This window comes from Biomphalaria glabrata, chromosome 1 (assembly GCF_947242115.1).
Source record: "Biomphalaria glabrata chromosome 1, xgBioGlab47.1, whole genome shotgun sequence".
Taxonomy (NCBI): Eukaryota; Metazoa; Mollusca; class Gastropoda; family Planorbidae; genus Biomphalaria; species Biomphalaria glabrata.
The window spans coordinates 67,794,472-67,809,179 of record NC_074711.1 but is presented as its reverse complement, the minus strand read 5'-3'; the positions used below and the strand labels follow the sequence as shown (position 1 = coordinate 67,809,179).

Here is a 14,708-nt window from a genome sequence, read left to right as displayed (position 1 = left end):
AAGGAACATTCCTGCCTAGTTTTATCAAGATTGGTCAAGCGGTTTTGATGTCTATAAGTAACATACATCCATACATACATACCCCTCACATTCTACTTTATAATATAGATATACAAATAATTATTTTTATTTAAACAATATGTATATAAATTTATTATAAGATTTCTTCTGTTAAAAAGAATTTGCAGTTAAAGTTGATAAAATAATTTTCATTTAAAAGTAAAACTACTAAAACTAAGGCCCTTCTTATCCCAACACCAAATGTAGATAGCAACTAATATGAGTGTATTTATACTTTTAAACAAATATTTCACGAACTTAAAAGATTCAAAATAGGTTGACGTCCTTTCACTAGAGATGCAAATCTTCCAATACAAGATGAATGTTGACAATGTGCTCATTATGAATGTAGGAAACTGGTAGCAATAACTAATGTCAGATGGGATACAGACACGTCTAACTTTTACAGTTCATTCAAATTTGTAAAATTAAACTTATAATTTGTTGAGCATAAATACTTTTTTTTTCCGCATTTAAAAAATAATCACTTAAAGACTTCCTTTTTAAAAAAAAATTCTATATTCGTTTGTTTAACCTACTCCTAGATCTAGATTTGGACTCAAATATTTCTTTCTACCTTTATGTCTCTCTCAAACGTTCATCGGCTAGTAAATGAAATAGGATCTCACATGGCAACTAGCCAGGCAGCAAGGGCAGAGTACCGCTATCAATTGCATTTAAAATAGTAGTACTAAAAAAAACAACACAGAAATTAGAACTGTATTGACCAGCCCTGTATTGGAGTAATGAAAAATGATGGTTTTCACTGAGTTTCACAATAACTGGAATCATTTGTAGAGAGTCAATACCTTTAAAAACAAAACAAATATCTTAGTGACAAGGGTAATTGGTGATGTTGTCTCCGGTGAATGTTTCCCTATTCCTACGTCATTTGCCAGGTGATCAGAGTACGAATAAAAGTATCTTGATTGAGCGTACATGTGGGTGGCTTCTCTTGACGTCACTACGTAATGGCACTTTGATTTTGAAGAGACTTCGAGGGCCATACATCAACTTTTGTATATGTTATGTGTTTAGAAGCGCTGAGAGTGGATAGAGATGTCTACACGTAGCTCTAGTTTATAAAGTACAAAATAAATTGTTGAAACTATGGTGTATATGTGTGGAAGGAGAATACATTTCAGTTTGGTCTTCAACAGCAGGAGAGACAGTTGTTAAGGGTTAGCGTTAGGGTTAGATGTTCTGAAGCAGTTCACAAGGTTCTTTTCTACTTCGGAGGGTACATGAACCGTAAAGATGTTTGATGTTGTAATAACAAAATAAAGATGTGATAAAAATGTTAAGATATGATTAAAAAATAAAGCAAAATTAAAGATGTGATAAAAAAGTAAAAACGAGGTTTTATAAAATTTACACCAGGGTTTCAGAAGTAAAGATGGAATTGTAACATTAAAGGGAAACTCCGATGGTTTTTCAAATTTGATTTATTGAAACATTTGAATTCTGCTAAAAAGTTGTTATAGTAAACATTTTACCATTTTTTATTTAAATGCTTAGAAACATTTATATTTAATAAATTAGACAGTAAATTCTTGACATCTCCAAAAAAGACGTGGTTCTTTGAGATTTTGTTTTTAGGTTAGGCATACGTCATTTCCATCAACAATACTGAAAAGGAAACTAGATTTAACCAATCTTATCGCTTCATTCTTAAAGGCTCTTGAGCTTAATGACGGCCTATTCCAGAGCTATGGTACAGTTATATATACATGTATAGGTAGATCTAAAGGCATTAGGATAAGCAACTCAAGAAATAAAGTAACATTTTCATCTAAGCCTCTCCCTTTTCCAAGTAATAAATTGATCGTGTGTCTGACTGATTCGAACAAACTGGTCAGTGTAAGGCTAGTCGAGACTACGTGTAGTCGGTCAGGACAAGACAACCAAGTGATAGTGTTTGTTGTGTGTTGAGTGGTCAGGCGAGAAAATACACACTTCCGTGGTTAGTCAAGCGTGTAAATCTACTTTTAATACGCATTTTTTCTTTGCTTACAAGATCCTAGATCTAACTGCATAGACAAAGATATGTTACGAGAATGTTAACTTTTCTGTATGGTCTACCGTTATACAATAAGTCAATAGATTAAATTAGTAGGCTAGTGTGACGTCACATAGAAACCCGGTGAATGTCTGACTGTTTTCGATGCGCAGGAAAATTACGTCAGAAAAACATCAATTACTAAGTTATTATTGCCAATAAAAAAAAATAATAATATATTCATTATCTGCAAATCAAAACACATATTATATCAAAAATTGTCAAAACCATCGGAGTTTCCCTCTATCAATGTGAAAAACATAAGTTGATCGTAAAGATGTGCTTTAAAAGTAAATACATGTATGTGGTTTTCAAAGGGAAAGAATGAAATTTAAAAGCAAAGATATTTTAAAAGTAAAGATGAATTTTTAAAACTAATTATGTAATTTAAAAGTAAAGATGTGATTTTAAAAAAATATGTCTTTTATAAAGAAGCAAGGTATAGTTCTCTTTAACTATCAGATACTTTTGATGAAAGCTTTGTTAGTTTTTTTTTCTAATGTAACATTAGCGGGGGATGGCAAGGCAAGGATACTGTGTATTGAAAATCGTTATGTTTGTAGAGATACAAAAGCTTTTTAATTAGACGTTTGATATCCAAGTCATGTTTTGAACTCTAAGTCATTGGTTAGATAGGTAACTGCTTAAACACCAGGCTATAAATATTACAAAAAAAAAGAACCAAAAGCTGCTGAAATAGATTATTTGATGGAAAACCTTTCAATATAAGTTAATAAACACAATGAATGAAAGTCTACATGTGTTATAGTGAACACTCGAGTTTGTGTGCTGTGCAATCTACTGTAGAGCCTAGCCTCATAAGATCGGCATGAAGGACAAATACAGTACATTGAAGGACAAATACAGTACATCTTCGAGGCCTAGCCTCATAAGATCGGCATGAAGGACAAATACAGTACATCTTCGAGGCCTAGCCTCATAAGATCGGCATGAAGGACAAATACAGTACATTGAAGGACAAATACAGTACATCTTCGAGGCCTAGCCTCATAAGATCGGCATGAAGGACAAATACAGTACATCTTCGAGGCCTAGCCTCATAAGCTCGGCATGAAGGACAAATACAGTACATCTTCGAGGCCTAGCGATCTGCATTGGGTAGATGTAACATCTGTTTCTATGGTCGACGGTTAACGAGGATGTCAAGTGACCAGCACAACGACCAACCGCCTTTACTTTCCCCAATTAATGTCAGGTACGCATTACAGTTGGTAGGACCCAGAGATGGCATAAAGTGACCTAAAGATTCAGCGAAATCTTAGTCTTCACCGAGCTTCGAGCCCTCAGTTTGGAACCCATCCACCACTCATCCACCACTCATCCACCACTCATCCACCACTCATCCACCACCCATCCACCACTCATCCACCACTCATCCACCACTCATCCACCACCCATCCACCACCCATCCACCACCCATCCACCACTCATCCACCACCCATCCACCACTCATCCACCACTCATCCACCACTCATCCACCACCCATCCACCACTCATCCACCACTCATCCACCACCCATCCACCACTCATCCACCACTCATCCACCACTCATCCACCACCCATCCACCACCCATCCACCACCCATCCACCACTCATCCACCACTCATCCACCACCCATCCACCACTCATCCACCACTCATCCACCACTCATCCACCACTCATCCACCACTCATCCACCACCCATCCACCACCCATCCACCACCCATCCACCACTCATCCACCACTCATCCACCACCCATCCACCACCCATCCACCACTCATCCACCACCCATCCACCACTCATCCACCACTCATCCACCACCCATCCACCACTCATCCACCACCCATCCACCACCCATCCACCACTCATCCACCACCCATCCACCACTCATCCACCACTCATCCACCACTCATCCACCACCCATCCACCACTCATCCACCACTCATCCACCACCCATCCACCACTCATCCACCACTCATCCACCACCCATCCACCACTCATCCACCACTCATCCACCACTCATCCACCACGCCAAGCAGCATAGAAACATATTTGTTTTTTCATCGACTTATTTTAGACTCTGAAATACACGCACACTGGGACAGGCGCTGACAGAAATTTAAAAAATGGAAGTAGTCGTCAGAAAGACAATGAGGCAACAATATAATCTGATGAAATCGAGCTGTGACCTTTCTTCTGAATGCTCCCTACCAGCCTCCTGCAATAATGAAGTTATTGTTTCGCTGCATCTCTCAGCCAAGTTTACTTTCAGCAGGCCCGTTCTGGACTAGGTTGTTTTTTTCTCTTCTAGTCATCAAATATTATCTGAACTTTTTTGTTCATATGCTGAGCAGATATCGAGTATTTCTTAAGATTGTGGACCTCATGGGGTAGACCTTAAGTCAACGTCTGCTGACCTTCGTTTGTTGCTCTTCGGTACATACAAAATATATTTTTAACCAAAAAATGTATATTATTAACATTGGAGTTTTAAAAAATATGTAATTTAATAATGTTTTGTTATGTGTCTAAATGAAATTAAATATATATATATATATTAGTGCTCTGTAAAAAATGTTTCCTCCATCGTACTGTATTATAATGATAAATAGAAAATAGAACAATTAATTTAAAAAAAGCCACCAAAGAATTTTTTTATAATGTGATGTCAATGCTGCCTTTTTTTATCATCTACAACACAAGCACTTTGGTTTGTTAGAAGTAAGTTACCGGCTTAGACAGTCTGAATGTCATCAATGTCTGTCATTGCTTTGTCTATTTTTTGTTTTTTAGTTGCAGAACGACTAGGTTTCTCTCATACCTAGTTTCAGCTGAAATCCTGGCCGCTTGATAGAGTCGGAAAGTTGTCACCAACACAGCCCACCCCACACCGCACTTTTTGTAAATCCACACAGTAATTTTAACCAAAATGGACGCGAACAACCAATATGGTTTAGGGTCAGCAGCGTCCCAGTTTCTTCCAGGACGTAGCACTGTGTACTGCAAGCTGCCCAAGGGTCACCGACTCCTGATTTTTCCTAGGTTTTGACCCCCGAAGACTCTCCCATGTTTGGGTATAGCCGCAAGGCAAATAAAGTTTAGATTGAGTTTTCCTTTGCCCAGACGAGTAGCCAACATAAAATATCGAGCCCCTTATGTCCGAACGTTATGCATATTGAAACAAATACGTACTGTAGTGTTCTGTCATAGAACCCACAATGAATACAGCAAAATATATAATTTTTTTCTACCCACTATTCAGTTATTACTCAACAATATTATGGTCAAGCAATTAATGTTCAGAGCAAATTTTTACTATGATGCAGCGAACATTTTGGTAGCTGCACACTACACTAGTTAGGATTGCTTTCATTGTACATTACTTTTTCACTTTGTATAACTCTGACGGAATTGTTTAAATGTATTAACTTTGTTGTAGTCATTCATGAAAACCAAACAGCTTATTGGCACATTGTTTATTTATTCAAAATATATATTCAGAAATACAAATTGCCCCCGAGGCTAGGCGTATTGTGTGGGTAGATATAAACATTGATTGAATGCAGAGTTTCGCCTTTTTTTGCTTTTCTTGGCATGTTGACAATTTTTTTTTCAATGTAAATTTGATGCAAGTAAAACAAAATAAGTTAAGCGTTTAAACACTGCTGCTAAACACCAAATGTATAGTATACAAGTAATTCTTTAACCAAAAAAAAAAAGGTGTCCCTATCGTCTGTTTCTGTAGCCTACGGTTAACGAAGGTGTCATATGGCCAGCACACTGACCAATCGCATTTACTTTTCTCCAACTAATGTTAGGTACCCGTTAGAGCTGGGCGGACTCAGAGGCGCCCGAAGATCTCGAAATTAAAATTTACCAGGATTCGAACTCCGGACCAAGGTACGGAAGCCAAGCGCTCTACCGCTCAGCCACAGCGCCTCCAAGTAATTCATACGTGTAACTAATTGGGAAACATTACCTGACAATACTCACAGCAAAAGATCACTGCAAACAAAGTTATAGTCTTCACCAGGGTGAGCTCATTGGGAAATATACCGTTGTTTCAATGAACTAATGTTTGAAATATACCGCTGCTTCAATGAACTAATGTTTGAAATATACCGTTGTTTCAATGAACTAATGTTTGAAATATACCGTTGTTTCAATGAACTAATGTTTGAAATATACAGCTGCTTCAATGAACTAATGTTTGAAATATACCGCTGCTTCAATGAACTAATGTTTGAAATATACCGCTGCTTCAATGAACTAATGTTTGAAATATACCGTTGTTTCAATGAACTAATGTTTGAAATATACAGCTGCTTCAATGAACTAATGTTTGAAATATACCGCTGCTTCAATGAACTAATGTTTGAAATATACCGTTGTTTCAATGAACTAATGTTTGAAATATACCGTTGTTTCAATGAACTAATGTTTGAAATATACAGCTGCTTCAATGAACTAATGTTTGAAATATACCGTTGTTTCAATGAACTAATGTTTGAAATATACCGTTGTTTCAATGAACTAATGTTTGAAATATACCGTTGCTTCAATGAACTAATGTTTGAAATATACCGTTGTTTCAATGAACTAATGTTTGAAATATACCGTTGTTTCAATGAACTAATGTTTGAAATATACCGTTGTTTCAATGAACTAATGTTTGAAATATACTGTTGTTTCAATGAACTAATGTTTGAAATATACCGTTGCTTCAATGAACTAATGTTTGCAATATACCGTTGTTTCAATGAACTAATGTTTGAAATATACCGTTGTTTTAATGAACTAATGTTTGAAATATACCGTTGCTTCAATGAACTAATGTTTGAAATATACCGTTGTTTCAATGAACTAATGTTTGAAATATACCGTTGTTTCAATGAACTAATGTTTTAAATATACCGTTGTTTCAATGAACTAATGTTTTAAATATACCGTTGTTTCAATGAACTAATGTTTGAAATATACCGTTGTTTCAATGAACTAATGTTTGAATTATACCGTTGTTTCAATGAACTAATGTTTGAAATATACCGTTGTTTCAATGAACTAATGTTTGAATTATACTGTTGTTTCAATGAACTAATATTTGAAATATACCGTTGCTTCAATGAACTAATGTTTGTGGCTATTGGCAATAAGCTGTTTGGTCTTATGTATTTATGGGTTGTTGTTATTGACTGAACGAAATAAACGACATCGAACAAAATAAGAGTTTTGGCTTTTAGGATTAATGGGGTCTTAACCTTTTTACATTTAAGTGTCTGTGTTTGTTGAAGAAGAACTAAGAACATGTAGTGTATTGTTAACAGAAGTATTCGATTAGTAGTACTGGAGGAGTGTGGAGGTAATCGAACTAAGAATAATGTCTTCAATAATCCAACAAGTATCGGAACAAAGCTTCACTTGGTATTTGCTTATAATAGCTCTAGTGGGCGGGTGTATTCTTTCTCATTCTCTCTCTCTCTCTCTCGTACAGAGGCAGTTTATTCCCTTCATCAGCTTGTGGCTCATTGATCCATCTTTCTCTCTCTGTTTCTATTTCTCTTATAAACTTCTTCACGCCTCTCTCCTTCTCTCTCTCTCTCTCTCTCTACTTCTCTCTTATGATCTACGAAAAGAAAAACAGGGACTGGTATATCTAGTCCTAAATTGAAAGGTAGCCAATACTGAAGAGGTCAGAGCTCCAGTACCATTAGAAATAAGATAACAAAAATGTTTGAATAGCGAGAAAGCGAGAGAGAGAGAGAGAGAGAGAGAGAGAGAAAGAGGAAATGAGAAAAGAGAGAAAGAGAGTGAAAGTGTGAGAAAAAAGAGAAAGAGAGAGGGAAAGTGAGAGTAAGTGAGAGAAGAGTAAGTGAGAGAAAGAGAAAGAAAGAGAGAGAATGAGAGTGAAAGGAGTGAGAGATGGAGATTTTCAAAAGTAAGGAGACTGAGTGAGTGAGTGAGTGAGAGAGAGAGAGAGAGAGAGAGAGAGAGAGAGAGAGAGAGAGAGAGAGAAAGAAATATTAATACAATTTTATTAAAACATAAAAACAAATTTTTTTGTGTCAGTAGAAATTAATTTTAAGGAAGAGAGAGAGAGGGAACATACAGAAGAAATAAAGTCATATGACTATACAAATAGCCAAAAAAAAAAGAAAAGCAACAAAAGAATTATTATTCTGAATATATATATATATAACATATTAAGATTTATTCCCAATGAATTGAGCCCAACACTAAACTCTAAATGGCTGGTTTCTTTTCGCTTCTATTGCCTACAACAATCTGTAACGTCAGTGTCAGTACAAGCCAGTAATATCTACAGTAAAGCCTACAGTAATACCTACAGTAATACTTACAGTAATGCCTACAGTAATACCTACAGTAATGCCTACAGTAATACCTACAGTAATGCCTACAGTAATACCTACAGTAATACCTACAGTAATGCCTACAGTAATACCTACAGTAATGCCTACAGTAATACCTACAGTAATGCCTACAGTAATACCTACAGTAATGTCTACAGTAATACCTACAGTAATACCTACAGTAATGCCTACAGTAATACCTACAGTAATGCCTACAGTAATACCTACAGTAATACCTACAGTAATGCCTACAGTAATGCCTACAGTAATACCTACAGTAATGCCTACAGTAATACCTACAGTAATGCCTACAGTAATGCCTACAGTAATACCTACAGTAATACCTACAGTAATACCTACAGTAATACCTACAGTAATGCCTACAGTAATACCTACAGTAATACCTACAGTAATACCTACAGTAATACCTACAGTAATACCTACAGTAATGCCTACAGTAATGCCTACAGTAATACCTACAGTAATACCTACAGTAATACCTACAGTAATACCTACAGTAATGCCTACAGTAATGCCTACAGTAATACCTACAGTAATACCTACAGTAATACCTACAGTAATACCTACAGTAATACCTACAGTAATACCTACAGTAATACCTACAGTCTTCAGTATTCCAACCCTTTCAAGCCGATTCTCCCAATTAGGAATCTTAATTGTTGCTGCACACGGAATGACGCTCTGGACACAAGAATGGCGGCTTCGATTTTGTCCACTGTCCAGGCGTGTCTAGGCCGCGGTGATTTGTGTCAGATGTGTGTCTGACACATGGCTTGATTCCAATGTGTCAGCACACAGACGGCCGTACAAATATAGACCAGCGCAAGCCTGGTCAGCTTATCAGCTCTCTGGACGGTCAATATGGAAGGTAAAAAAAAAAGAATGCAACAGAGTTATCGATTTGTTAACATTCAATTACAACACACGGTGTAAGGTGTGACTGTTACATTCACCCTAGGTGATATAGGCATACTACTAGCATCTCACAGAGCTAACAGCTCATTAGGTGATATAGGCATACTACTAGCATCTCACAAAGCTAACAGCACATTAGGTGATATAGGCATACTACTAGCAGCACAGTACGTGATATAAAACACATCACTAACAACACATAGGTACAAATCTAACAACTTATTAGGTAATACAAACACACCTAACAACACATTAGGTTATATGGACACTCAGTTATCAATCCATTTGTGAAGTGGAACAGAATCAACAATACTTCAGGACACAGTATTTTATCAATCCATTAGATGGTAATGATACAGAATCGACGAAAATCAGGTAAAATGGACACCGTATTATCAACCCATTAGGTGATATGGAGACAGAGCTAATGAATCTTGGCTGTGTTAAACACTTACCTTCATTCGGTCAGAATACTACAAAATCTTTCACTGATCCTGCCACATAATTCCTTTTTCAAAACAAAAGTAATGTCAATGAAACTTTCAAAACGAAACATATATATATATACAATAATATTTTGTTTCTGCAGTAAGTTAAAAACATAAATCTCGGCACAGAAAAGAAACGAATGAAAAAAAAAGATACGTGTTTAAAAACAACACCGTGAGTTAAAGATCCTAGCTGCCTGGGTACAGGACGAGAACCCAGTCGACGTCGTAACGCCGGATTGCGGGAGCAGGAGTTGAAGGAGATGAGCAGAAGACGAGGTGGTGGGGAGCGCGGGGGGTGAGACGAGTGAGAGAGAGAGAGAGAGAGGAACAGAGGGAAGAAATGAAGAAGAAAAAAAACTAGAAGGGGAAAAAACAATTGTTGATGGCAGAATTCTTCTCCTTTCCACCCCCTCCCCTTCTCGTTCGGTGTGCTGGTTGTAGCAGCTGGCTAGCCCCCGCTCGCTAGCTAAGCAGAACGGTAGCCCTCTCGGCCAGGCACTCGATCCGTCCTCGCAGACTTCAGGCACTGGATCGATAAACAGATAATAGGGACAAGAGATTATTATAGCTTTTTGTTTTGTTTTAAGTCAAAGGAGACCAGATGTCCACATGATAAGTTTGGACGTGACAACACACTGGACAAAGGAATACGTTCTGGCCTGATCACAGATGACACTAACAAATAGCTCCTGGCAATCAGCCGTCCAGGACATATAAACATGTTTGACACGATGACATATTGGACTTGACGTACGCTTTGACACGACAGCGGACTGGTCAGATAAATAGGATTGGCATGACGACACATGTACGTATGTTTGACATGGTGACACTTAAGGTGTGTACACATTTTCGACATGTCAAAGAATTATCTCTATAAATATGATTGTCATGACGACACACAATACGAGGACACATCTTTGACATGACAACACTTTGAACATGTACATATGTTTGACACGACACCGAACTGGTCACATAAATATGATTGACATGACATGATGGCACACAGGACACGTACAAATGTTTGACCCGACAAAGTGGACATTCAGATTTCTTTCATCAAAGCATGCCCGACTTCAGATACAAGTACATGACAATAGTTCCCTTTTCAGACCTTGTGGCCTATAGGGCAGTTGACGTAGAGGTCATATGTTTCTGTAGCCTACGGTTAAAGAGGGTATCATGTGGCCAGCACAACGACCAACCGCTTTTAGTTTTCCCCAACTAATGTCAGATACCCATTAGAGCTGGGTGGACTCGGAGGCGCCCGAAGATCCCAAAATTAAAAATCACAATCTTCAACAGGATTCGAACTCCGGAAGCCAAGCGCTCTACCGCTCAGCCACAGCGCCTCCAAGTAATTCATACATGTAACTAATTGGGAAATATAAAGTTGTTTTTTTTTTACATGACAATACTCACAACAAAAGATCACAGTCAACACAGTTATAGTCGAGAATTAGTTACATCACTGTTAAAGCATCACGCTAATAACCAATCTCCGCTTGTAGTTACATCACTGTTAAAGCATCACGCTAATAACCAATCTCCGCTTGTAGTTACATCACTGTTAAAGCATCACGCTAATAACCAATCTCTGCTTGTAGTTACATCACTGTTAAAGCATCACGCTAATAACCAATCTCTGCTTGTAGTTACATCACTGTTAAAGCATCACGCTAATAACCAATCTCTGCTTGTAGTTACATCACTGTTAAAGCATCACGCTAATAACCAATCTCTGCTTGTAGTTACATCACTGTTAAAGCATCACGCTAATAACCAATCTCCGCTTGTAGTTACATCACTGTTAAAGCATCACGCTAATAACCAATCTCCGCTTGTAGTTACATCACTGTTAAAGCATCACGCTAATAACCAATCTCCGCTTGTAGTTACATCACTGTTAAAGCATCACGCTAATAACCAATCTCCGCTTGTAGTTACATCACTGTTAAAGCATCACGCTAATAACCAATCTCCGCTTGTAGTTACATCACTGTTAAAGCATCACGCTAATAACCAATCTCCGCTTGTAGTTACATCACTGTTAAAGCATCACGCTAATAACCAATCTCCGCTTGTAGTTACATCACTGTTAAAGCATCACGCTAATAACCAATCTCCGCTTGTAGTTACATCACTGTTAAACCATCACGCTAATAACCAATCTCCGCTTGTAGTTACATCACTGTTAAAGCATCACGCTAATAACCAATCTCCGCTTGTAGTTACATCACTGTTAAAGCATCACGCTAATAACCAATCTCTGCTTGTAGTTACATCACTGTTAAACCATCACGCTAATAACCAATCTCCGCTTGTAGTTACATCACTGTTAAAGCATCACGCTAATAACCAATCTCCGCTTGTAGTTACATCACTGTTAAAGCATCACGCTAATAACCAATCTCTGCTTGTAGTTACATCACTGTTAAAGCATCACGCTAATAACCAATCTCCGCTTGTAGTTACATCACTGTTAAAGCATCACGCTAATAACCAATCTCCGCTTGTAGTTACATCACTGTTAAAGCATCACGCTAATAACCAATCTCTGCTTGTAGTTACATCACTGTTAAAGCATCACGCTAATAACCAATCTCCGCTTGTAGTTACATCACTGTTAAAGCATCACGCTAATAACCAATCTCCGCTTGTAGTTACATCACTGTTAAAGCATCACGCTAATAACCAATCTCCACTTGTAGTTACATCACTGTTAAAGCATCACGCTAATAACCAATCTCCGCTTGTAGTTACATCACTGTTAAAGCATCACGCTAATAACCAATCTCCGCTTGTAGTTACATCACTGTTAAAGCATCACGCTAATAACCAATCTCTGCTTGTAGTTACATCACTGTTAAAGCATCACGCTAATAACCAATCTCCGCTTGTAGTTACATCACTGTTAAAGCATCACGCTAATAACCAATCTCCGCTTGTAGTTACATCACTGTTAAAGCATCACGCTAATAACCAATCTCCGCTTGTAGTTACATCACTGTTAAAGCATCACGCTAATAACCAATCTCTGCTTGTAGTTACATCACTGTTAAAGCATCACGCTAATAACCAATCTCCGCTTGTAGTTACATCACTGTTAAAGCATCACGCTAATAACCAATCTCCGCTTGTAGTTACATCACTGTTAAAGCATCACGCTAATAACCAATCTCCGCTTGTAGTTACATCACTGTTAAAGCATCACGCTAATAACCAATCTCCGCTTGTAGTTACATCACTGTTAAAGCATCACGCTAATAACCAATCTCCGCTTGTAGTTACATCACTGTTAAAGCATCACGCTAATAACCAATCTCCGCTTGTAGTTACATCACTGTTAAAGCATCACGCTAATAACCAATCTCCGCTTGTAGTTACATCACTGTTAAAGCATCACGCTAATAACCAATCTCCGCTTGTAGTTACATCACTGTTAAAGCATCACGCTAATAACCAATCTCCGCTTGTAGTTACATCACTGTTAAAGCATCACGCTAATAACCAATCTCCGCTTGTAGTTACATCACTGTTAAAGCATCACGCTAATAACCAATCTCCGCTTGTAGTTACATCACTGTTAAAGCATCACGCTAATAACCAATCTCCGCTTGTAGTTACATCACTGTTAAAGCATCACGCTAATAACCAATCTCCGCTTGTAGTTACATCACTGTTAAAGCATCATGCTAATAACCAATCTACGCTTGTAGTTACATCACTGTTAAAGCATCACACTAATAACCAATCTCCGCTTGTTACCAGAAGCACACTAGTGGTTCTTAAACTTTCGATAATGTCGACCTTCCAGACGATACATTTACGTTCACGATCTCTGAGCTAGTCCAACCCTACAGACAACTGGCAGATATCTGGACCCTCATATAAAAGAGTAATCTCAGTACGAGGCTTTAGTGCATGGAGGCTTACACTGCAGTGCACTGCAAGTTCCCCCAATATGAAATAAAAAATGTATGTATTTTTAACCATACGAATGTCCAGTGTGTACACTATTCATGCCATGGTCTTGTTTTAAATAATGAGTAAATAAAAATATGGCAATGAAGAAATGGTGAACATTGTTTAAGATCTATCAATAACACTTACTACACTGCCATTAAATCTCGCTTTACAAATGACTAGCGATATGCATTGTGCGTTATTAGTTGTTGGTTTTTTTTAATAAAGATATTTTTATAAATAAATTTTTACAACCGACAAAACTGTATGTATAAACATCACAACATTAACATTTGTTATCTTCCTTTGTTTATATTTATATTTAACCATTTTTAAATAGAGGTTTGTTTATTTTAAGAAAAAAAAATAGCATAATCAATTTTAAAGAATTAAATGGTTCATTTTTTGAAGTCAAAAAGTAGTATCTATAATTTACAAACATCTAAAAATCCGATTTTCAAGACCTCTTCATGTTTTTTAAAGACTTAAACATCACAGACGGACAGACGGACTACACAAAGCACAATAGCAGCTTTACCACCTACTGAAGTCGCTAAAAATTAAGCAGTTTAAAAAAAAAAGGATCCTTTAACTACAAATTGAACCGATTTAGCACACACAAAAAATGATCCAGCTTAATATTACAAAATAAATCAGTTTAGCGTGGACCAGGTTTACGTGACGACATTGTGGCCAAGTAGGAACCAAGAAATCTCCATAAAATTAGCCAACGCGAACACGTTAATCATTAATTTTACTGACGTCTTTTTGTTCAATGTTCTTGCCTGCAGGCTTCCTGAAAACTTGGGACTTTCCCCCGACCA

General features: G+C 37.4%; 3 protein-coding genes across 5 annotated transcripts in view; 2 read left to right on the top strand and 1 right to left on the bottom strand.

The window, feature by feature from the left end:
* The window catches only part of LOC129925881 (uncharacterized), a 48,091-nt gene extending 43,927 nt beyond the window's left edge, over window positions 1–4,164 (top strand). The window contains exon 2 of the mRNA XM_056027334.1: window positions 3,403–4,164. Within this exon, the coding sequence (XP_055883309.1) occupies window positions 3,403–4,164 (762 nt within the window). The remainder of the gene's footprint in view (window positions 1–3,402) is intronic.
* LOC106067899 (prolactin-releasing peptide receptor-like) overlaps window positions 1–10,220 on the bottom strand; it is a 166,129-nt gene extending 155,909 nt beyond the window's left edge. For 2 of the 3 annotated variants that reach the window (XM_056010122.1, XM_056010121.1), the window contains exon 1: window positions 9,880–10,220. The gene's annotated coding sequence lies outside the window, so the exon portion shown is untranslated. Of the gene's footprint in view, window positions 1–9,112; window positions 9,819–9,879 lie in introns of those variants that run through there. The other variant, XM_056010128.1, reaches the window with a different exon arrangement.
* Window positions 8,481–9,242, top strand: LOC129925870 (saposin-like protein 11). The gene has a single exon (XM_056027228.1). It carries the CDS (start codon window positions 8,481–8,483, stop codon window positions 9,240–9,242), a length of 762 nt encoding a protein of 253 aa, XP_055883203.1.
* Window positions 10,221–14,708: the final 4,488 nt, after the last annotated feature.